Source organism: Oenanthe melanoleuca, chromosome 5 (assembly GCF_029582105.1).
Source record: "Oenanthe melanoleuca isolate GR-GAL-2019-014 chromosome 5, OMel1.0, whole genome shotgun sequence".
NCBI classification, from domain to species: domain Eukaryota; kingdom Metazoa; phylum Chordata; class Aves; order Passeriformes; family Muscicapidae; genus Oenanthe; species Oenanthe melanoleuca.
The window spans coordinates 18,737,159-18,762,285 of record NC_079339.1 but is presented as its reverse complement, the minus strand read 5'-3'; the positions used below and the strand labels follow the sequence as shown (position 1 = coordinate 18,762,285).

Genomic DNA, 25,127 nt, shown 5'->3' with positions numbered 1-25,127 from the left:
ATACAAGGAGGAAAAAAAAAAAAAAATCAGTGTTAATTTAAGAAGCAACTCTACTGAAAGAATAATCACCATTCTGAAATTACCCTTCTAATATATAACCATCATTCTGAAATTACTCTTCTAATATTTCATTCAGTTATTTAATCTTTTACTGCATTTTACACTGAATCAAATGTGATCATTAAAAGACCTATTCAGGTTGAAAAGAAATATATATGCATGAGTTTCTATTTTACTGCTAGCCTGCTCTTCCTAAACCGTACATAGGTTACACAGTCAAGAAAAGGGTTACACAGAAGTTGAATTAATTAAACCTAATGATCTTCCTATATTTAAATGCAAAACTCAAAGCATTAAGCAGTGTGCTCATTTGACTCAAGTTTTCCATACTGAACTCTGTCAAGATGGTTCAGAATTGCAGCTGCCATCAAATGGCATATCATTTTTGTCTCATTTATTTTAGGAAGTGAGTGAAATTAAGCCAGATGCTAGCCCAGAGACACAAAACATTGTTTAATTCCCATCAACTACATCACATGTGAAACTTCTGAGTGGCCCTTGGAAGGACAATCTTTTCAATAATAATTATCACCCCACCCAAAAACCTGACACAGCTCATATTATAAGCCTTTCACAAACATCTACTGAACACCTAAATATAGAGCAGAAATATCCACCAGATACTGCAGAAAGACAACCAAGGAGCACACCTGAGCTAGGGAAAAAAGAAAAAAAAAAAAATGAACATTTCTGATCTTATTGCTCTCTTGTTATTTTAGTTTCTGAAACATCAGGTTTTTTCTGTGCTTTTTAGGAGACTGGATTAAAAGCCCATCTATTCTGTACTCTAATTCTTAGGCCTATCATTTCTAGTTTCCAAGGATTAAAAGAATCCATTAAAAAGTGGGTTTGCATAATGATCCATTCATGTTACTCCAATAAAGCTGCCTCTCTTCCCTTATTCTGAAAGACATTATAGTTATTTTCTACCTCCTGGCATCTGCTTCTCAGGTTTAGCTCTTAGCATTGGATTGTTACTGGGTGATATGGATATAACTAAGGCTGAATGTCACTGCTCCATGACACTTATATCATGCAGCTGCTGGAAAGTCTGGCTTTGATCTATCAAAAAGTGTGCCACAAGAGCAATACACAGAGAAATTTTCAAATTTGCAATGCATTTGAAACAAGACAGGAAACAAAAAAACCTCACAGCTTCTGAAATACTAATGTTACTCGTAGCCATCATGATTTACTATTAAAAAAACTTAACAAATTTCAAATATTTTTTTTATATCTCTCTAGGATTAATTCTTTAATACTTTTGACAGAGAGAATACCTGTATCTCCCCCTCCTATCATCTAACAAAGCAGTTTCAGCAAATGCAGAGTAAGTTGCACAGAAACATTCAAAATCGAAGAAGACAGATTTAAAAATAGTGAAAGCAATTAATTAAATAACCACATGGAGACTAAACACAGATTAAAACACACATCCAATGTGAGACTTCATCCTGGCATAGCAGAATAGATCCTCTGAAATCTATTAAATGTGTTGTTCCATAGCTGAACACAAATTTAGCAACACAATTAAAAGAAGGAAATAGATTTTAAAAATTCTTGTCTATATGCACTAGTGCTTAAAATGCGAGTTATCCTGTAGAAATTGAACATAATGACAGTTTTTGTAAGCCCTGATAGAGTTTATTTACAGATGAGCTCCATTTTACATCCCCTCTCCTCCCTACCCCAGCCCCTCATCTATCTTGGGACTTTTTCTTGAGACTTTTTGCAAAGGATGTTGCCTTTGCTTATACAAAAAAGGAAGACACCAAACAGAACATTGCTTCTCAAATGCTGCCACACAGGAAACACTCTCCCTTTTCTGTTTTTGCAAAAGATAACTGCACAAATACATGCTGATGTAAGAAAATGCAGCTGTAGCAGAGAAAGGAAGTCTAATATACCAATCCAAAGCTTTTGTAATAGCAGCAGAAACACATGGCTCACTGTGTGTAGGGTAGAATTTTCTCATGGCTCCAGGACCAGTTGGTACCCATGCCCATTCTGCTGTTTCCTAAGTAGCTGGATTGCAATTAATACCAGTATGCCTAATTTGTATGATTATATGATCCACACCTCAAGGGTGGATGTTCCCAAATGAGACCTCCCTAACCAAATGCCATAATATTTACTGGAAGTACCATCACTCATATTTTTATTTATTTTATTCCAAATGCTTGCAATTCACCCTGTTGCTTATTGTGGAGGAAGAAACAGCTGCAATTCACCACCAGCTGAAACTGCTTCAGAAAATTTCCGACTCATCCCAGTTTTTATTCTTTATATTAAGCTTAATCAATCTAATTTTGATAGAGGAAATTATAAACTCCAGTAACTGTTCTGTGGGTCAGCCCATCTTGTACAACATTCAACCTTGAATGACTAGCATAAGACAATCAAGCACAGAGACAACACATCCTGGGTAAAGTACCACCCAAAATTCCATATTCCAACTGATTGTTGTTTTCCTGTAACTCAGAGTAAAAAGTTTTAATATACTACAATATTCATGGACATAATTCACATATACAAAACAACCTAATTCAATCAGGTTAAGTGAAAATCCATTAACTATATACATAAAATCATGTACCATGTATCAATAGTCTGGTACACACATGGCAAAAATAGAGCCATTATTTCTCCCCAGGAATGCAATCAAGTGCATTTTTCTGAATGCTGAGCAGAAATTTAGTTATCTAAACTAGTTTTTGAGGCAATATGCTAAACAACAGTCTGAAGTGATAATACCCTCATGAGAAATGCAGAATTCCTACCAGTATTTTAGCCAACACGCCTTCATCACTTGATTCCATGGTAACCACTGCTTTGTCCGTTTCAATTTCACACAGTGCATCTCCAACATTCACTGTGTCACCTGCAAAATACAACAGAATTCAAAATACTTACCCTAAATTTCCTTCCAGGTTTGTTTAGCCATGGCAGATAGATACTCACCATATAATATAGTCATTTTGTATTCTTTAATGTATTTTATAGCTAGTTCCAAGAGGAAGTGCACACACAATGAAACTTATTTCCAGAACCCCATGCTCAGTAGTACTGCCATTAATAAAATATTGAGCCTTCCATACTCACTGCTAGCCACCAGTCAGAGCAAGCTATCTAAACCTATTTAAGATAATGGTATCACAGTTTTGTAACTGTTGTCTATACTATTAAAGAAATTCAAATATAAAACCTCAGGAATTTTAATGTCTTTGAGAAAGCACAGCTGCAAGCTTGCTTAATCTCCTATACAGTTCAGACAGGTCTTTTTAAGTATTCATTCATTCATACTTTGTGAAATAAAAATACACACAACTGCTATAAATTGCTTTTGCTACATTACACAAATCCAAGATTAATTCTGAAGCATACTCTTCCTCTGCTTTTGAAGAATATCTATATCTGCTAGCAGATGATAAAGATACTATGTGTCTGGATTATTTCAACAAATCAATACTAACTAGATGTCCAACACTAAAACTGACATTACATTAAAAACTGTGAGGTAGTTGAATGTTTTGGCTTCCAACAAAATACAGCTTTTATTCCTTATAGAGACAACACATACAAGCCTAAAACATGCCTACAATTTTACATGAAGTAAAATTTTAATATTTCCCCATTACCAGAAAAGCTGCAACAACTTTGGCTGTCTAAGCACTTAGGTTAACTACTGCTATCCCTCTATTGTGCTTAAGGAGCAGAATTAAAACCTAGTGCAGGTTATCACCTACATTTAGGTAAGGGACAACACTATAAAAATAATAATTTCCTGTTTCAGGACTACAGGAATTAGAAAGGGAAAATGAGATGTTGTATCTCGTTTATATTGAATGAAAACATCAAATGCTCAGTCACCTACATAGTTTTATAAGTCATCAACATTCCTATTACAGAAATTGGTAGAGAAATATACTTCATCTTTTTAATGTAATAATCTAATAGCCACATTCCCCTTTGTAATAACTAGAGCATGAACAGTTTATAAGAGGAAGTCAAAACTCCAGGGTCTATATGAGTGTTTTAATTTCACTGGATCGTTAATTCAAGTAGGCCATATATCAGATCATTAGGCAAGTACTTCCCAGCTGTTCAGAAATCAAATTGTTGGGCAAATTCTGTAATTTGCAGAGTTATGATTGGCAAGCAGAAAGGAGGGTAACTGTATCCTAATCTGCATTTTGCACCATTATAAAGGAATCTCAGAGTGCAGTGATCAGAGACCAGCAGCAGTACCTCCAGCAGGGTAGGCCAGCCAAGACAAATACCTTCAACCATGTGTTTGTCACACACCACATCTCAACTTGGGTACCTGAGGCTGTCCACAGAAAACTGTGGTCTTGCACAGAGAGGGCAAGAGGAAAAGTCTTCAGAGAATGGGATAAACCACTTTTCCACTACTTTACTTTTTTTTTTGTTTTACTTTCACTGGTGCAGCTATAAAGTTACCACAAATTTGAAAAGCAATTAAATAAATGAGTATAAGACTTCATAAGAATTCACTTCACTGAAGCATTGAAGTCTTGTGAGTGCTTCAGTACCTAAGTGCAACTGAAGGACCACAGTTTCTTTCATTAGAGATTGCAATATTTGTGATAGCTCCTAATTGATGCCTAGTTTGATGTCAATTACAAATCAGCTTTCCCAGTAATTAGGATTGGAAAGAACACTTTTGCAAAGCATATCTTTGCTCCTATACTTTAAACTGAGACAGCAGTATTTGCAACAGAAGTTGCCTGAACGAGAGCTCTCAAAGATTATATATAATGCCCTTGAATTTTTTTGGGTGAGGTTCAGGTTTGTTTGTTTTTTTGTTTCTTCATTTGTTTTTTTGTTTGGTTTTAATGATTAAATTCCCACAGCTAAGCTGAATGGTTAGGATTTCTACTGAAGCAGTCTTCTTTCAGGAGATCCAATTGGCATCCAATACCCTCAGTGCTCTGTTCAACTACTGAGAGACAAGTATCCAAATCACAAGATACAAACTGCATTTCTTAAAGTTGCAAATAAAATTAGAGTTGACTGAACACAGACACTGAAGTCCCTGGAGCTGATGTCTCAAAAGGTAGCAGAGTTACACTGCTTGTGGATGCTGCCAGCACTGTTGTATTTTCTGTTTTCTGCCCACATTAACAAGAGGATTTTGGTCTCCTGGGCTGTCAGTCTACCATCTTTCATCAACATTAAATTCATACATAATAAATAGAAGTTTTTAGAAACATAGTTTTATCTCTGTGAAAATGACTTTATTACCCACAGGAATCAACATGAAACTGCATTAACAATGAGAAGAAAAAGTAAAGCTATCAATTAAATTCAGCACTTTCCCTTCTGTGGTAGTGAAATTATCTGTCCATCCTGTAAAACTGCAAAATGAAAACACTTGATATTTACACAAAGAACAGAAAGATTAACAAAGTAGTATTATACTGACCCCTTCTGGTTATACAGTGGGAAAAACATTTCATATGCAAGCAGCTTGCTTCTGTCATCTGCTTAAAATATTTATTTTCTTGGACAATTAGACTGTCAATAGTCAGCAATAACACTTACTTTTACAAGGCAAACACTCTAGAGAATTAAATAGTTAAGAGAATCTCTGACAGAGAGGCATGTAAGGATTAAATCATTTCACTATTTGCTTAAAAATGTATCTTTTTTTTTTTATTATTGTCTTCACATTCATTGTCCAGACTCTTAGAGGAAACAAAAGTACTGATAGGAACTAATTATGGTCATAGATGTGGCCAATAAGATAAAATACTGTATTTGGGTTTGGTCTTCTTTCTAAATAGATAACATAGCAATAAAAATACTAAAATAGTTTTCACTCAAAGTCTAATTGTCAATTACGATTTGATTTTAATTTCATTAAAATGTGTGAAGCTTTCTTTTCTTTTGTTAGGGTGGAAGGCTAGTGGAAAGACAAAAAAAAAAAAAAGCCCATTGTATAGCTTTTACATTCTAACACTTTTATGAGTAAAGTGGATTCATTCATGTTTGGGAGCAAACTGGAATCTACTCAACTCCAACCATGCTCTTTTTGCTTTCTCTTGCAATTTTAAATGCCATAATTACTGTAAAACAGGCTACTGTTGACATTTAACATTTTACAATTATTGACAACAAATACAAAAAGGACTTTGGATCATTCTTTCCTCTCTGCATCATCCTGGACTTGATTAACTGGAGCTTCAAGTTTCAAGAACACTAGTGCAAATTTTTTTTAAAGGACACGAACTTCTGAATTGTACCAGTAAATTTTGCAGAAATTCTTACTAAAAGTTTTGTGAGCAAAAGGTCAAATCCACTACTGGAGTAAGAAGCTGTCTTCCAGACACCTCTCAAAATGTAGGAAAGCAAAGTTCTCACAATAATGGAAGCTGTATCAACAGTTGAAAGGAAAAGCCAAAGGAAAAGGCTTATCTAGGCACAGTAGTCAAAACACGTTTAGCTATGCAAACTGTGTCTGCCAAAGATAATAAGCTTTAAGATATTTTCTTTTCTCCAGATGTAATCATCTCTTTAGCAAATCTAAAAATGCATGTGAAAAATATATATTCCTACTGCTATCCAAAACCCTGCAATGCATCCTATACCAACAGCTACCTGGAATCCAAAACTACAGTCAAAATTCAAATTCAGGTTTAATATTAGATTGAAGAAGGGACAGAGTAGGAGTAAACAGGACAAACATCTCCAGACAGAACAGGAACTGCTGACTCTTCCATAGATCATTTTTCATTTACATACAACCTACATGAAGACAAAACTTGACAGACTTTTTGACAGTTGCTCCAAAATATTTTAATAGAAGTAAATAGTTGCCAGAGTACAGAGTACAGGTTTTTTTTTGATTGGTTGGTTTTCAATCTGGGTTCTTTTAGGGAGAAATTTCCCTATTTGGTACTAGGGTTATGAAAGTAATTTGGTTTTTTCTCAGTTTTAACTGCAGACTATAATTAAGATATTTTAAAAGATATTCAAAATACCATGTCTTTCATGGTATTCCATAACACAGCAGAATAATGAGTGAGAGACCTTCCCCAAATAGCTCTCAGACTTCCAAAGCTACTGAGCAGCCTGACAAAACAGGGAATTAAAAACAGGACACATAGTCACACCCTGGAACAGTCTAATGGAAATTTTTTATAAACATGATCATTGCAACCTTTTGAAAGACAATTAAGCAAATAACATTTCAAGAATGAACAATTTCAAAGCAGGTATAGTTCATGATGACAGCATCCATACACCAAACACTTTGCTTCAAAATACTGATTTATAACCAGGAAGAATTATCTTCTTTTTACAGAATAGATTTACACAGCTGAAAAACTACAGAAAATGTGACCACAGAAAATGCTATCTTACCTTCCTTTTTTAACCATTTCACAATGTTTCCTTCTTCCATTGTTGGAGAAAGTGCAGGCATAAGAACTTTAATACCAGGGGTACCTGCAAAACAAGTACATGGTTATCTCAATTAAGTAGTTTTTCAGTATAACTTTTTTCACAGTTAACTGCTTAACACAAATGAAACTAGAAGTGCATGAATCTGAAAGAGAACTGAACAAAAGATTCACTGTGATGCTCTTTTTTTTGAATTACATACAAGCATACCCACCAAAGAGCTCAAAGGAAAAGAATGCACAATTTCAATTACAAGAGAAATGGAAATTCACAAACCTTGAATTCTTAGACATGAAGTTTTGTTCATCATCTCAAAATCTATCAAAGCACTACATCCTCCTATCATCCTTCTCTTCCTTTACTCAGGCTGTGGAATTTTTTCCACATTCAAGCATATCTTTTAAATAAAGCCTTTGTGATCTTAGTATTCCAGACACTGATGATCTACCTCTTCCACAGATAAACTTTTTAAATGTTTACTTATCCTTTTTGCTAGAAAACTACATCTACTTTGCAGAAATTGCTTGATTTCAAGTTTCAGTGACTTTGTCTTGGCTCAGTAAATCCATATGCAGAAGCAGCACTGTGTAACAGCAACTCTGTGCCATGTTAGTGGGATTCTTCTGAGGGCAGAGCTCAGGACACAGCACAGACAAATTACACCTCTTGTCATCCTCTATACCAAAGGAGTATTCTGACATTAATGTGAGAGACACTACCTTTCTGTACTTTTAAATATAATTATGAGGCCAAAAAAAGGCATCTTTTTAGATCAATTTTGTAAAAGCAGCTTTCCAGTACCCGATTTTTGAGGTTCTTTCTTGAACTATTATGTCTGAATTTGTGTTCAGTTACAGAACAGAAATAGATACATAGAAGGTACATTGTATGCAATGGCAAGGTTCATTTCTCCTTCATATTCCCTTTTGTCTAACACCCAGCATTAAGGATTGTTATCATTCAATAGGAAACACCACATTTCTCCCAGTTGCTGTATTGCTTGGGAGTAGTCAGAAACAGCCAAAAAAACCCCATAGAAACTAATATTTTTTTCCAGTTTTTTCCTTATTATATGCTTTTCAGCTCAAAATTCCTCTAGTTTTCTTCCTTGCTCTCTTTTTTTCCCAGAAGCTGTGCTAAGGCACATGGAGAACAGGGAGAACACTCAGGACAGCCAGAACAGCTTCAGCAAGGGCAAGTCCTGCCTGACCAACCTAGTGTCTCTATATGATAGAATGACTACACCAGTAAACACAGAAGGGCTATGGATGTCACCCCTCTGGACTTACAACACTGTTTTCTGTAAACTGATGAAATAAGCATTTGATGGGTAGACTGTTTCATGGGTTGGATCCAGAGGGTAGTAGCCATCATCTCAATTCCCCCATGGCCATTGGTGACAAGTCTCTTAGAGGTACTGGCAGATGAAAAGCTGTCATGTGGCAGGTTGAGGCTCACAGCCCAGAAGGCAAACATAGCCTGGGGCACACAAAAATCAGTGTGGCCAGCAGGTCAAGGGTGGTGATTCTTCCTCTCTAGTGAGATCCCACCTGGAGAAATGCATCCAGCTCCTGAATCCTCAGCACAGCAAAGACATGGATGTGTTAGAGGGGATCCAGAGGACAGCCACAAAAATGATGAGGGAGGGAGCACCTCTTGTATGAAGAAACATCAAGAGAGTTGGAGTTGTTCAGCCTGGAGAAGAGAGTGTTCCAGGGAGACCTTATCACAGGCTTTAAATAGTTACTAAAGGGAGCTTTTAAGAGAGATGGGGACAGACTTCTTAATTGTGCCAAGAGCAATGGAACAAGGGGTAATGGCTTGAATTGAAAGAGAGAGGATTTAGACTGGGTGTAAGGAAGATTTTTACAATGACAGAGGTGAAACACAGCAACAGGCTGCCCGGAGTGGTGGTGGACATCCCATCACTGAGACCACTCAAGGTCAGGTTGGATGAGGTTTGAAGACATCCCCACTCATTGCAGGGGGGGTGGACTACATGACCTTTAAAGGTCCCTTCCAATCCAAACCAGTCTATAATTTTTTTAAAATGTGACATGGAAACACTGCAGCAAACTTCTAATGACCTAAGCAGCCATCAATGATCCTGACATTTTTAAATGCACCAAGAGCAGAAAGTGAGTTTGCTATTCCCTAAACCCCTAAGATAGCAACACAATCAGGATCATGCCACCCAAAACACTTGAATTTTGTGGAAATGAGCTCAACTTGATGTTCCCAGAAGACTGAATGAGCAAACACACATTTTTTTTGTCTCAGTCTTTCCGTGGTAGTTTCAGTTTAATGTTACTCATGACTGTCTTGTTTAGAAATGTATCCAGACAATGTTCCTTGTAACACTCACAATTCCATCTGAATTACCTCCATGCACTTTCTTTAAAAAGTTTCTTGCAGCTTCTGATCTAGGACTAATACACAGAAAAATGAACAATGTTATGAATGTGAATGGTTATCTGTGTTCATTTACCAAATAAATTTTGGTAGTATTTGAAGTATGACTGACAATTTAAAGTATGAGTTAACAATTGTCTTATACTATACACATACTCAAAAATAATTTTTCAATAACAGCAAATAGAAAACATTATACATTATAGATGCATTATACATCTAGATTATAGAAAGAAGTGTTCTCAGTTTCATCAGTATAATTTGACAAGTCTGACAGTCAAAAAATTATTTTGAAGCCATATCCCACAAATATCTAGGATTATTGAGAACTATTGGACAGCCCTCACTTTAAAAAGTGGAAATAATCCACATTTTTAATAAGGAAAAAATTAATTTTTGAACATGGTAGTTCACATTTCTCTTCCAAAAAGAGCTACTTGATCAGTTTCCCAGAATATGCTTCATACTTTGGCACAAATACAAAATTGAGCAACAAATTTGTGCCACCGTAACATTTTCCCTTCAGTGTTATGAGCAACTACCACAAAACATACAACCCATTCTGGTCCTTTCATCAAGTTAGAAGAGGAACCCCAGCACCAAGTAGCCATGAAATGGACAATTAAATAAATGAAATTGGATACAAAGTTGAAGACAGGACGTTGTGCATCCATTTAATGCTTATGCCCAGAGAAGTTGAGTGCTGCTGCAATTAAGAGCCTTGTTCAGCATGAACACAAGAACACCAGCCACAACAAGAGTCCTTCAAAGCTGTTTCAGTTGCTTTTTATTTAACAGCCACAAATATACAAAAACCAACCTTAAATGCGCCTCCTCAAAGAAAAGCAACCTTACAATGCAGAATTACCTTCACCAAATATTATTTGCCCTCATTCCATTAAAAAAGGGGATAGCAAAAGGAATCATTGCATTATATAAGTTAGTTGCACTGTTGCACAGGCTGCCCTTACAAGCACCTTGGGAAGTAAATATTGCTGCTTTGCAACTGTGGGACAGCAAAAAGTTCTGGCAATTTGCACAGAATCGCAAAGACTAAACTCATGAGCATATTAGAATTTAGAACCATAAGCAAGCAGAACTTCCAGTCACCACTCACTAATTTTTACATCTATCAAGAGAAACTGTGTTATTACACATAAATTATCTGAATATAAAAGGAGGAAGACTCAAAAAGAACCCAAACTTCACATGAACAAGAGACTTCTATTTTAAAAACAGCTCTCTGTGTATCCAAGAGAATTTGCTCCTGGTGACACGTTTTAACCATCAAGTTGAATCTGGCAACATTTCTGCTGCTTTCTCTCACAATGAAGGCATTCAATGCATATTTAACCTGTCCCACCAGAGAGATATTTCATAACTTCCTACACACACTCTGTAGTCAGTAGAGAACTAAAAAATGTAGCACAACTTAACACCAGTGATAAGATTATGAAACATTAATAACAAAGAAAAATTGACACATCTCTAACAAAGAGGCCATTCATTCTATTCTATTTTCTCTCTTTCCCTGTGACCAACAAACTAGGAATTCTGAAATAATTGTTTTAATTATGCAAAACACCTTTTCCTCTATCAGCACCATAAACATAGAAAGAAGAAAAAAATTAATGTGACATGAAAATCTAGACCCACATGAACCAATACTTCAAATAGTGGCTTTTTCAGAAACAGAAAAGCACAGAAATAAAAGTAATGCTAAAATAAAATTTAATATTTACATTGCCAAACTAGGAACCAAGAGTGAGTTTTATGTTCAAATGAGCTGTATGTTACCAGAAAAGTTACAACTTCTCATCTTTAATTTTAGAGACAACAATAAAGTTCAGAAAACTGGTGTCACTAAAATACACCATCTTGAAAAGCTGTAAGTACACTACAAGGGTTAAATGAGAAAAGCCTGAATGAGATAAAGGTGTGATCTATCCACCCTAACATTTTAAAGCTTACTGTAAGGAATTAAAAGATTTTAGTCATTTGCATATCCAAATTTAGAAATTTAACTCTAGCTCAAAACACAATAGATTGTCTGGGAGGACTGTGGACAAGAGTTATTTAAGGAGTTAAATAATAAAGCCAATTTAGGAGTAGCTTATCCTGCATTATACTATATTTGCATACTATTATAAGTAGAAAGAAACAAGCTTTTCCTAATAAAATTTGGAAACAATTAACATTTATTTCAAGAAACGGATAGACTTCCCTGTATCACACAGAGCAGGTTTCACAAAGGAAAAGATTCTCATACTGAAAAGCAGCAAAGGCAACCATGCTGGAAAGAAGGGAATGTTGAGGTCTAAACCACAATAATTAAACTATCTCTGAACTACTACTGAGTTTTATCACACGAGGTTAATGAAAGCTCACTTTTTTGTAAGTGCACTTAAACCCCAAAGAGTTCAGGTATATATCATAACAATGCACCTGACCATTGCCGAAATGTTTTACAAGCTGTAACTTACAGAACAAGTAGGGAAAGATCACATTTCATTTCAGGATCCCTAAACTCTTGCACCATCTCTTAGAGAGAGAGGAAAACGTGGAAGGGTAAATGATGTGCCTGATACTCCTGAAATACACATCTTGAAAGGGTGTTGTCATAACCTCACACCTTGACTTTTATGTAGGGAAGGACGCTAGACGTGCAATTAATAAACTCCATTTTCCATTAAAAAACCAAAGAGAACTACATAAACGATACATGACACACGTTCTCCAGCTACTTGAAACACTACCAGGAGAATAAGAGGACAGAAATGTGGTGACCAAACTGAGAGAAGCCCATGGAGCACTGTCCCGCTGGGACGGACCCCGCGCTGCAGCAGGGAACAGGGAACACCGCAACCCCATTCCCGTCTCCCTGAGCAGCCGCAAGGGAGGAGGTAGAGCAGGGCGAGGGAAAAGTGGTTTGGGTTTGTTTTTTTTTCTTCCCACCTTCGAATTATCCTGCTTCGATTCTGACTGGCATCAAACTCGATACCTCCAAATCGAGTCTGCTCTGCCCGTGACCAGTAGTCTCTCCCCGTCCTTATCTCAAAGCATGAACCTTCTGCTATATTTTCTCTCCCCTGCCCAGCTGCGGAGGGGCTCGGGTGAGTGCCGGACACGCAGCCAGGGTCAACCCTGTCTCCGCCGCAGGTCCCCGCAGACATACCTACAGCAGGGCACCCGCCCGCCACTCACCCAGCAGCTCCCGGGTGCCGTGCAGGTGCCTCCAGCCTGGCCGGGCGGGCAGGGAGAGCCCCGCGCCCAGCGCCGAGCGCCCGGCCCGCAGCAGCCGCAGCAGCCGCTCCCCGCCGCCGCTCAGCCACAGGGACGCCGCCATCTTGGCCCCCACCCCCCGACCGCGCCGGGGCTGCCCTGCTGACTGCCTGAGCTGAAATCACCCGGCACGCCCCCAGCGCCGGGGGCGGCTCCACCGAGCCCCCGTGTCCCGCCTGCCCTGGGATTGGCCGCCTCGATCGCCCCATGCTCGGGCAAGTGCAGCCTCACGGACACCCGCGCCCAGCCTGGCTGGTGTCCCCGGGGCGCAGCCGCATCTCCTGCGGTCACTGTCGCTCCCGGCCCGCGGGGAGGGCAGCGGCCTCTGCATCCCGCCCGCCGGGGCTCTGGTCGGTGCCCGCGGCCGCGGCATGCCCGGCGCTCCGCAGGCGCCCGCGCGGCCGCCAGAGAAGCCCCCGAGCAAGGACCCCGCGCGGGCCTTGCCATGGCGGCCGCCGGCGGGGACGCGGCGCAGGTAACGGGGGCCGGGGGGCGGCGGGGCCCCGCCACCGCTCCGAGAGCGCTCCGCCACCGCGGGGCTGAGGCTGGCCTTGGGCCTCGGTAATTAGCCAGCAGCTCTGCAGGTGCCAGTTGTAGGGAGGCCCTGGGAGTAGTGCTGGATTGACTGTGAGCTGGCAGTGTGCCCTGGCGGCCAGGAGGAGATTCAGCCAGCAAGACCCTGGCGGAGTCAGTGCCCAGCATTCCAGGAGCAGTGTCCATAAACTAAAGCACGAGTTCCACCTCAACACGGGGAAAAACTTCGTTACGTTGGGGCTGGCAGAGCAAGGGAGCCGTGGAGTCTCCCTCTCTGGAAACATTAAAACCCAGTTGGAGGTTTTCCTCTGTCACCTGCTCTAGATGACCCTCCCTTGGCAGGGGGATCGCACCGGATTATCTCCAAAGGTCTCTCCCAACCCTAACTATTCTGTGATCCTGTGTAAACATTTTATAGTACAGTTTCCAGAATGTTGCCAGCTGTCAGTCTGGCTGCATCTACAGCACTCATGGCTCTTTTTATGTTAACTGGGGTTGTTCAGGTTTGTTCTGTGATTTGGTTTTCTTTTGGTTTTTTTGAATTGGTCCTTGGGGTTTTATGTGTCATCAGAGCCAGAACATGAGCTGGCAGTGCTGTGTTTCATCAAACAGTAAACACTGAACACGTGGAAGCATCACCTGGACAAGGCTCAGAACACCTCTGCAGTTTCTGTGTGACACTTGGAGAGACCAGCCCAAGCTTCAAAACCCACAGGAACTAACAGCAGGGACATGAGAGGTATCTGCAGCCTACATAATGTGGCCTGTCAGGAGAGAGGGAAAGAATCTAGTTCATCATAAACAGAACAAAACAAAGCAAAAAACATTGTCACAGATGTGAAAGGGAAATCCCTCTTCTGCATGTCCATGGTCTTTGGTAAGAGAGAACAAATCTTGAGACTCACTGTCATTGGAGGTTGTAAAGATGAGGTTAGAGTAGGAGATTCCAGAAGTTGCCAAACATGCCCCAGGCTGCCACCTCCAGTAATTCACCTTCCCAGTCTCCTGCCTCAGGAGCACTGCCTTGTGCTCTTGTTCCATGCTGCCTCCCCACCCTTAGTTCTGCAAGTCCTCTTCTTGGAGTACTTCTCTTCCAAAGCACTTCTTTCTAAACATTTCAACAAAGGCATTGGCACCAAGTAACCACTTGCTATCATTTTTGCTGTGTGCTGCTTTTGCTTTGGTTCTCTGTTGACAAAATACTCCCCACTAATATGGATTCTTGCTGCTAAACAACATATTTTACTTGGAAATGTTACTTGATGGGCATTAGTGACTGATATGACCAGTAGAGCAGCTAATCATTTGTCATTTTAGAAAAAATTTTAAAGCTTCTAGTTGCTGCAATAAAAAAAATTAATCCTATAAAAAAAGGCACACCATAAAAGCAGCTGTTTTACTATCATAATGTAGGTAGAAATTTTCCCTCTGACACTGGAAATACCTTTGGTTAATATATAGGTACGGATATTACTGTAATAAAAAATGGAATATGGAAAATTACAAGATTTTTTTTCTTCTAAAGAAATATTAAAATAATGTAACTTGCCTTCTGACTAAACTGTATGTAAAGTAACTTTGATTTATAAAAATGTAGGAATGTAGAGTTCATAAAATAATTTGCATCTATTTTCTGTGGTATTTTTGAGTGCTGTTTAAAAATATATATTGACTAATAGAGTTCTACTGAAATTTGTAAGTCAAGCAAAATAAACCTACAGAAAAACTGATTTAATAGGAAAACTATTAGTCAAGCTTTTAAAAATGGATAATGTTAGATGCATTTATTTTCCCTTTTTTGTGCAATAGCCCATAACATAATCCTGCTGGTGTAATATGCACGGGCCACTGCACTCAAATAAATTTTAGATGAGACCTTTCCTGTGAGAGATAGTCAGACATGCCCCTTATTTGGGGTTTTGTTTGTTTCACGCTGTGATGTCCATGGCAGAGCATAAAGGGCATTGTGTAAACATGCAATTATTTTGTAATTGAAGTTCATTAGCATAAATTAAACCATTTTGCTTCAGTATGAAAGCACTAATCCTTTAAGCTCAATTTGAGGGCTTGAATTCTTAGGTTTGAGGTGTTTCTGATGATTTTCACTTATTTATTTAATTTCTTTTTAGGATGGGTTACATCCAAGGAATCTTATCCCAGAACTTTGTAGACTGTTTTATGGTTTAGGCTGGGTAACAGGAACTGGTGGAGGAATCAGCTTGAAACATGGGTAAGTAAGTAATGATGAAATAATGTGGTGAGAGAGAGGCTGGCTGTGTTTAGCAGTTGGTGAGAGCATTTCAGTTCCATGAGAAATGTTTGCAAGTTGAGAGTGAGCAAGAAGTTAGAGAGGGAAATGAACATTATGCCAAATTTAACCATATAGCAGGGAGGTGAATAGTGTGAATTAACCATTGCAGACCCTTCAGTGGAGAGGGACAACTTCAGAGAGTGACCTTATCCTGTCCTTTTCCTAGCTTTGTTTAAAGTAGATGAATTGTCTTTAGAGAACAATGTGTTCCCCTTTTTCATTTTTTTGACTATGGAATTTAGAGTGGGTTACATCAGGCACATGGCTTTCAAATGCCTGTGGTTAAATAAGATCAGTCTCACCCTGGACATTTTTGCAGGTCAGATATTTCCTCTAAGAAGGAAATTACTGTTCTACTGTGGTAATTTCTAAGGAGACAAATATTTTGCATATAATTAAAGCACAACAGGTAACAGCAACAATTTTTGGTCTGTATCTCCTACAAAGAAGCACCACTTTGTGTTTTAATATGCTTGTCTCCTGCCTATTCATAATCCCCAATCCTTTTAGTGGAAACAGAGCTCCTCTCAGTGGCCACTGAAAAAAAGATAAGTCCTCAGTCTGCAAAAAGTCTTGCACAGTGCCTGCAGTTCTGTACCCAGTCACAAGGTTGTGGCACAATCTTGAAAATATCTGAGCTCTCATTTTTCTGGTATACACTTGCATGTATGCACAATCAGCCATTGCTATTCAAATATGTGTATTATATATATATGCATGTATGAATAAAAGACCCTAAATGTTCATACTTGTGCTGTTTGGACTTTGTGCAGGTCATCTCACCTCCCTGCTTGATTTTGCAAGCAAACAGTAATAATAATGAGATGAATGGAAAGAGAGTAAATTCTTGTTTTTAAAGTTGTGGGAAGATCTTTCTTGCACAAATTTGTCATCAGTAGTTAAATGTAACCTATTTTCTTTGTCATTCCAGTGCAACTCCTGTTGGTTTTGGCAAGACAAATGGCATTATCAGAGAATGCACTATCATGGTTTTCCTTAGTAGTTCTATAGCTTGTTTACCTGGCATTGTTAGAAAGGAAAATGTAACAGAACAGCTGAAATTTGATTCAAATATAGCAACTGTTTTTACCAGCTAATCTTAATCAGCCTTGCTCACTGTGATGTTCATATCAGCTATCAAAGGAAAAAAAAGCCAATGTGGACTTGGCATAGCATATAAAAATGGATGTAGAGTTCTTTGTGAAGTATCTTGTGTTTGAAGACTTCGTCATCAGATTTTCTCTTTCTGGTTAAGTCCTAAAAAAGAAAAAAATCTGATTTAAGAAAAATTGTGTCATAAGTAACTGAATTTACCACTTGATTTCTTATCTTGCTCATGCAAATGAATCAAGACGAAATTAATGCAATGCCAGCAGTGTTAATTCATGAATGTCAAAAATTACAAATATAAAGCCACATTTTTCTGTGCTTCACAGACATCACTTTGAAAAGTACATAATCTTAAGAGTTTTATTTTTGGAAGAATTAAAATCACAGAATTGTTTAGGTTGGTGAAAATGCTTAGCATCATCAAGTGTCCACCATAAACCTACCACTGCCAAGTTCTCCACTAAAACACATTTTTAAGCACCATGCCAAATGTCTTCCAGAGATGATGAGACAACTGCTTTCCTGGGCAGCCCATTTCAATGCTTGGTAACCCTTTCAGTGAAGAAATTTTTCCTAATATCCAATTTAAACTTCCCCTGATGCAAATTCACATAATTTCCTCTTGTGCTGTTTCTGGTTACCTGGGAGGAGGCACCAGCCTCACCTTGCTCCACCCTCCTTTCAGGCAGTTGTAGAGAACAACGAGGTCTCCCCTGAGCCTCCCTTTCTCCAGGCTCAACACCCCCAGCTCTCTCAGCTGCTCCTCACAGGACTTGTGCTCCAGACCCTTCACCAGGCTCCAGTACTCTTGTCCAGAACTACAAACATCCCATGGTCCATAGGAAATCTATCTGTAACTTGACTAATTATTCACTAGATGTCTCTGTGCTCCTGAATTTAGTACGTGACTGCTGAACCCAAATAGTGATTGCAATTCAGAGAGAGAATATAGTTGGGGGTTTTGTGCTAATAATGAGAATAATGCAGTACCATCTTGAAATAATTTTTGTTTCAATCATTTTTGCAGTTTTTGTTCATGTAGACCTTGCAAGAAGTGATGCACTTCTACTTAAATTTCAGTCATTTAATTGCACTGAATTAGTCCTATCTCTTTATCAACACAAACATGGAACTGCACTAGAAACCTAACCTGCACAGTTAAAAAAATAAGTATTTACTATGTTGAATGTTGCAGATAATTATTACTGTTTATAGATAGTTTATGGATTTTTATGTAATGGTTTTGTCACCTGCCTTGTCACAGATCAATATCTGCTTGCAATTTCTCATTTAATTTTTATTCTGAATGTAGAAATTTGAGTTTGAGTTCCTGCAGGCAGAGGCTGTTTTTCCTTGTTGGAAAAATAAGGCTGCACTAATTACGTGTGTTTTTAGATACTTGTAAGGTTGAAGGCACAGTTTTGTACACCTGCAAGTTAGAGATTTTATGTACTTTGTACAATTTGTTTCTATTTTGAAAACTATCTACTTATCACTGTATGGAATGAGCAAGAAAGTTTTTAAATTCTGAGGGTCTAGATTTGCTATTGCCTTTTCAGTGGCTCAAGAGCTCAAATGCCTGTACAGTGGAACAGTCATTGCTCAGCTGTTTACTGACTTTTCTCATCTGTTCTTAGGGATGAAATCTACATCGCTCCTTCAGGAGTCCAAAAGGAGAGAATACAGGTGTGTTAAACTACTTTTACCTACCTCAGAGCTCATCCTGAGACAGATGAAAGTGCCTTTGTTTAGAGTTTAATTTTTCCTTATGTGAAGTCACAAACTTGTTATGCTGTTGACTGCTGCTGATTACTGAAACAACTGATGATTTCTCCCAGTACTCCACTGTCATAGAAAGCCAGTATGTGTTTCAGTGGCCAGTGTAGACTAGTCTTGATTTCTCCTTGCTTTAAATTAACACAAATCGGTGTGAGAGTGGAGCATTACTCTGGTCCAGCTTTATTCTTTGTCAGACTTGGTTGGCTTTACCTGTCTGGCTACAGTTTCAAGTTACCCGTAAATAGACATTAACACCTCATCACTGTTTATTTTCGTTTGAGTGATTGCAAATATTTGTCTTGATATTCTCAGTAAATAACTGGGCTTTCCCCTTGAAAAGGTGACCTTGTCTATCTGTCTGCTTTCCAAAAAGCCCCAAAATGTAAAATACCTCTTTTATGACCATATAGAACTCCTCTAGATAGAGTAATGCATGGCAAGGATTTGTCATCTCATAAATCTGAGGATAAATATGGTGAGGAGAGAAAGGAATTTCTTCACTGATAGAAACGTGGGGTCTCAGAGCCAGTGATGTGGAGAAGTAAGGCAGGCAAAGGTATGTAAGGTAACCACAATGGTCTGGTCTTTGCTTGCAGTAACAGAGGATTAAGCACAGTCAGTGAGGAAATCTCCTGCAATTGTGTTTTCTGCTGATTTTTAAAATAACATTAAATTTTTTTACTGTCCTGAACAATTCTTTTTTTCTATTGTGAATAGCTAATTGATGCAAAAGTAATATTTATGTAAAGCTACTAAAAACAAAGTTTAAAAAGAACTAATTCTACAAGTTAAATGTATTATTTCTAAGTTTAACTCATGTAGTTTGTTGGCTCTTTTAAGTAGGGGAGGAAAGTACATCTGCATTTCTTATTTTGAATCAGTTGCTAGTTTTCCTTTTGATCTGTGGTGTTACTGAGCTACACTATCTCCTTTCTGAGAATATTGTAGTTTTACAACTACCTGTATGGCATGAGTCTGAGGAAAAAGAGTATCTAATATTAATTTCTATTACACAGTGTTGGTAAGTACTATTAGATGCTGGAATAAATGTGATAACTATTTTACAAAGTTAAAATCACATTCTGTATTAAATACATGGTTTGTTTATATTTGTTTCCCTAGAGGGAAAACAAAACTATTTGGGGTCAAATATCAAACAAAACTGTCACAGATCAAAATAATTTCTCCTTTCTTACAGCCAGAAGATATGTTTGTTTGTGACATGAATGAACAGGACATCAGTGGTCCTCCACTGCACAAGAAACTGAAGAAAAGTCAGTGCACACCTCTTTTTATGAATGCCTACACCATGAGAGGTATGTAGCAATGTTAGCAGTTTAGCAGTGACTGAAACACTGTATATGTACATCTACAAAATTTCTATTCAATACCATATTACTTTTACATAGAATTACCATGAAATAAACATGAAACCATAAAATAAATTGATTTGCAAAGATATATGTACAGTGGGATATAATCCATAGTAAGACCCTCTCAGTATCACTTGCAATTTAATCTTCTCTTGTAGTTCTGCCTGTGTTCATCTTTTCAGCACTGATTTTTAGTGCAGAATATTGGTAGGTTGCAGGGGAAGCCCAGGATTACAGCAGTTTTATATCAGTGGTTTTGCTAATTTTCAGCTATTACTGTTTAAATCCTTTTGCATCCATTGGCTGAGATTAACAGTTATAAATTAGGAATAGGTGAAAACATTATGAAACACTTCTTTTGCAGGTAGACAGGTAATCAGGTAATTTTGCAGGTAATAGAGAGCTTTTGATGTGTAAAATTTACATCTATTATTTTAGAAGGGATTTAGGGAGTCTCTTCTGCTCTTCCTGCACAAGCATCTTACGTGTGTACTCAAGGAATAGCAACGTTGCATCTTTATAAGAAGATTATAATTACTGTCTACCTGTCTTTCTATCATGACACAGTAAGATAATGAATGTTTTTTCAGAGAATCAGAAGATAATTGAAGAAAACACAAAAAGAAAGTAAAAGGCTTTAAACTTTCATTTCACAAATAAGTTAAGAAATTCTTTATAATCTCAGAACTCTGATAAAATTTAGAGTGTCTCAGTCATTGCTGTATGTAAAGAAATGTACAAGTAGTGTTTCTGCTTGAATTTGTACAAGTAGTGACTCTCCTGGAATTTGTCACTAAGAGTTAACACAAGTGTCCTAAAACAATCCATAATTATCCCTTATATGTGAGTAATTGCCTCATGCCTTCATTTAGGTTGCTGTATATTTTTTCCTGTCATACAGCAGATCACCATTTGCTAAGATGCCTAATCAAAGGAAATTAATCAAGTATGTGAATAAAATTTTCTTAATAGAGACATTTTAAAATTAATTCTAAATTTTCTTTTTCTATTCTTAGGGGCAGGTGCAGTGATCCATACACATTCCAAGGCTGCTGTTATGGCTACCCTTCTTTACCCAGGGAGTGAGTTCTCTATTACCCATCAGGAGATGATAAAAGGAATCCAGAAATGTACTTCAGGAGGCTATTACAGGTACTTCTTTATATTTAGGGAAAGAGGCATGATATTTGATCATTTGTTTTCAGCAATTTAAATACAAGTCATTTGAGTTATATACTTGAAAGTGTATAATATTAGTATTAGAAATAAGAAGTAAAAAGACTTCTGGAATGAATGAGTCACCACTGCTTTCTGTAAGATCTGAAGCCTGTGGAAGAGATCTGAGATAAAATCTTGTAATGCCAAGGCTGCTGTGGTCTGTTGAGCTACAGGAAGAAGCCAAATAAAGAGCTACATCCTGAGATGTTACCACATCTGTGCAACATTCAGCTGGAATTGGAGCCAGCCAACACCAGGTTGGATTGATAGCATGTACAAACTACATTTGGGTGGACTTCACATATCACTGCCTGTGCTAGTTTGGGGCATGTTAAGAGAATAGAGGATTTCAGATTTACTTGACAGAGTTTGAAAGAAAATTCAGAATAAACAGCTCATTAAAGATAATGTTATTACTTTTCAAAGATGAGCTCTGAGGTAAGTGCTGAGTTATTCCAAATTATGTGTGATGGCTTGTTTTGAGGTCTCCACCCACAGAGTGTTGAATTAGGATCTGCAAACATTTATATAGCATGTGACAAGGAGATGAGAAATTGAAATGCTAAATTCTTTCCACTTTTTGATGTTAATTTTTGTATCTAACTATTGCCCTTTGGCAAGGGAGCAAGCCATATGTGATTTTACGCCCAGGCATATTTTATTCCATTTTGGTTAACTTGCCAGCTTCACTTTCTTGTCACCATTAGCATGTACATTTTTAATGTGGTAAAATTGAATTGTATTGAATTGTCTAGCAGCACTATTTTTAAAAAAATCCACAACAATTTTTTTATATATGCATTTTGAACATTCAAGCGCTCCTAAATGTTAGTCAGGAAACATTGTATTCATTGGGTTCCATACCTCCAAGTTTTCTTGTGTCATTCTGTTAATTTACCAGAAAACCTCAAGAAATCAAAGCTCCAGGATGAATATGGCTCATAAGCACATATTCATCCATACTAGACTGATTCCACTGGCTTGCCTCACACAAGTCTCCCCATTGAATGCAAAAGGAAAATGGGACCTTGGATTCAAAGTACAATATGGGACTTTTCAAAAAAAGGATTTAATGTTGTTTCTAGTTACTTAAATCTTTTTTGGAAGCTGTCCAGGAAAGTGCTACGGATAGAATAATCAGAAGTATATATTGGCCTAAATATGACTCCAATGATCCCAGACTAGTTTTACCTTTGATTTTCATAGAAGGAGAATTAGATCAGTAGTAAACAGCTTTGAAAGTGACTATCACAAAGTATTTTACATCAAGGTTTGACTAAATGTAGGCTACTTACATTTCAATTAAAAAGAAAAGATAACAAATATTTAGCTCATTCAGCGTCTTCTTGACATTTTTTAGATGTTAGTTCTTGATAGAAAGCTTAGGGTCCTGGTTAGGAATCAGTTATGGTATTTATAGCAGCTTCCAAACTCAAGCAGCAAGCAGAACCTAGGAAGCCAATCCATTAACTCATTTGACCTCATTAGTAACAAACACTCCAAGTGTAATTTTAGTGATCAGAATTTATAAGAGTGAAAGTAAAGCTTCAAATGCCACTTCATTTTCTTCATTCACTATTTTTATAGCCTTCCTTGTGAAACATCAGCATTGAGAGCCATAAGGGATGAGACTTTATCTTGTGAATATTTCATTTAAAATACAAGCTGTTGGTGTCGGGTTTTTTTACCATTGCTTGCTTTTTGTGTTTTACAAAAGAAAGTACTACTAGTATCCACTCATGAAATATCTATGTGATCTCAATGATAAATCTGAACCTGAACTGGGGACTTATTAAAACTATTTAAACAAGTTTCTGCTAGTGTTAATTAAGGTTCACACAATGCCAAATATCCCAGTCCTCCTTCAGAAGAAACTCTTAGGCAAGTTCCACTGAGTAACGTGCATCATCTTGTCTTTGGAACTGGGGTTCTCAGGCTCTCTTAAGATCACATGTAGCCCACCAATGACTCCATCACAGAGAATTTATTTTTCATATGTTGACTCTACCTTCTATTTATATGCCTTAGCAGGACAATCTTCCAGGGGCTTTTTGGACTACCTAAATTAATTTTTTTCTCTGCTCTCCAGCAAACAGCTTCATTTCCTTCTTCATGATATGATTCTTTTAAATAATTTAGTCTGAGGTAAAGCTTGTAGATGATGCCAGTACAGGATGAAAAGTTTTAAAAAGTTGTAGAGGGACTCAACTACAAAGTGATATGGCAATAAACAGCTACACCTAATAGATTAAAGTGCTGGGGTTTTTTTGTGCCTCAAGTGTAGCTCAGGTATTGCCAGTGTAGTACGTGTTTGGGAGTGAGACGTGTTCCTGAGAATTCCTATGCTACAGCATGACTCACAAGAGAAGAGCATGAAATCTAGTGCTGAGAATTTCACATTTTACACAGACAGAGGATAATCTCTTTTTTAGGCATAAGCTTCATACATCCAAGCACAGGGATTTTTTAAATACATGAACATGGCTTTTTTTTTTATAGGTATCATGATACACTGGTGGTTCCTATTATTGAGAATACACCAGAAGAGAAGGATCTCAAGGAGAGAATGGCACGTGCAATGGAAAAATACCCAGACTCTTGTGCTGTCTTGGTCAGACGTCATGGTGTTTATGTATGGGGAGAGACATGGGAAAAAGCCAAAACCATGTGAGTACAATTCAGGAATATGCTGTCTCTTGCCTCAGGATCTTAATGAACTTGGTGCTTTGTATATTTCAAGCCCATGGACTATGATTCAAAATATTAAGGCCTCACTGCATGTATAGGGAACTTCTGGGAATGGATTCATCTATGGATTCATCCATGATTCCATTGCTTGATTTTCCTTTCATATCAATGCTGTCTGGCAGGGTTGCCAACATTTTACTTTCAGACAAGTCAACAAGTCCTTCCTCATATGGGAACATGTGGGCTATCTCTGCTTTTATATGACACCTGCCAGCACTAGTTGTAAGCCCTACCTAATGCCATTTTTGGAATTTACCTCATCTGCTGATAGAAATGCAGCAAATCAATACTATGTAGCAAAATGGCACTTTCTATTCCGCAACACTGGAAATAAACAATAGTTGAGCTGTCCAGTCAGACTGTCATCTTGGTGATAAAATCTTAAGGAAGGAAAATACTGATTTTCATAAAACATGGTAAGACTTGAGCTTTACTTACATTGCATTTTTTTCCCTATTTATTTTAGGTGTGAATGTTATGACTACTTGTTTGATATCGCAGTGCAAATGAAGCAGCATGGGCTAGATCCTTCAAAACATCCAGTGGGAGAAAATGGGATCTTGTAAATGTCAACAACATTTATACTCAGGTGTGAATTCATCTGTAAGGATGATCTGTTTGGAGGGAGAGACTACAGATGACACCATCACTTCAGTCTTCTTTCACACTCAGGAAACTTCTGTATTGCTCATCTCTCCCAGTCTGCTCCATTACCACTGCAGTGGTATCTATGCCTGAAATAGTGCTCCTTTTCTACACAATGCAATAAAAAATATATGTATTAATAGCTAGATATGTCCACTGCGTATTTAGTACCAATGTACAGCATGGAGTGTGATTTCTTTTTAAAACAAAACAATATCAAGCATCACCAG

The 25,127-nt window shown here is 37.8% G+C and overlaps 2 protein-coding genes across 3 annotated transcripts in view; one reads left to right on the top strand and one right to left on the bottom strand.

Annotated features, from left to right (window-relative positions):
• Positions 1-13,272, bottom strand: part of PDHX (pyruvate dehydrogenase complex component X) — a 30,995-nt gene extending 17,723 nt beyond the window's left edge. The window contains exons 1-3 of one of the 2 annotated variants that reach the window (XM_056492407.1): positions 13,102-13,272; positions 7,447-7,530; positions 2,841-2,941 (exon numbers count right to left, since the gene is read on the bottom strand). In XM_056492407.1, the coding sequence (XP_056348382.1) occupies positions 2,841-2,941; positions 7,447-7,530; positions 13,102-13,243 (327 nt within the window). In that variant the 5' untranslated portion in view covers positions 13,244-13,272. The other variant, XM_056492408.1, reaches the window with a different exon arrangement.
• A 513-nt stretch (positions 13,273-13,785) lies between these two features.
• APIP (APAF1 interacting protein) lies at positions 13,786-25,043 on the top strand. Its single transcript, XM_056492406.1, has 7 exons — positions 13,786-14,082; positions 15,843-15,943; positions 18,772-18,820; positions 20,112-20,229; positions 21,303-21,438; positions 24,004-24,171; positions 24,719-25,043. The coding sequence occupies exons 1-7, from the start codon at positions 14,038-14,040 to the stop codon at positions 24,816-24,818; spliced, it is 717 nt and encodes a 238-aa protein (XP_056348381.1). The 5' UTR covers positions 13,786-14,037; the 3' UTR covers positions 24,819-25,043.
• Positions 25,044-25,127: the final 84 nt, after the last annotated feature.

Excerpts from the sequence above, each read along its gene's own strand:
- APIP (XM_056492406.1), top strand. The coding sequence starts at position 14,038 with ATGACCCTCCCTTGGCAGGGGGATCGCACCGGATTATCTCCAAAG. Across the intron at positions 18,821-20,111 it reads TCCAAAAGGAGAGAATACAG|CCAGAAGATATGTTTGTTTG; the intron begins GTGTGTTAAACT and ends CCTTTCTTACAG. Across the intron at positions 24,172-24,718 it reads TGGGAAAAAGCCAAAACCAT|GTGTGAATGTTATGACTACT; the intron begins GTGAGTACAATT and ends TATTTATTTTAG.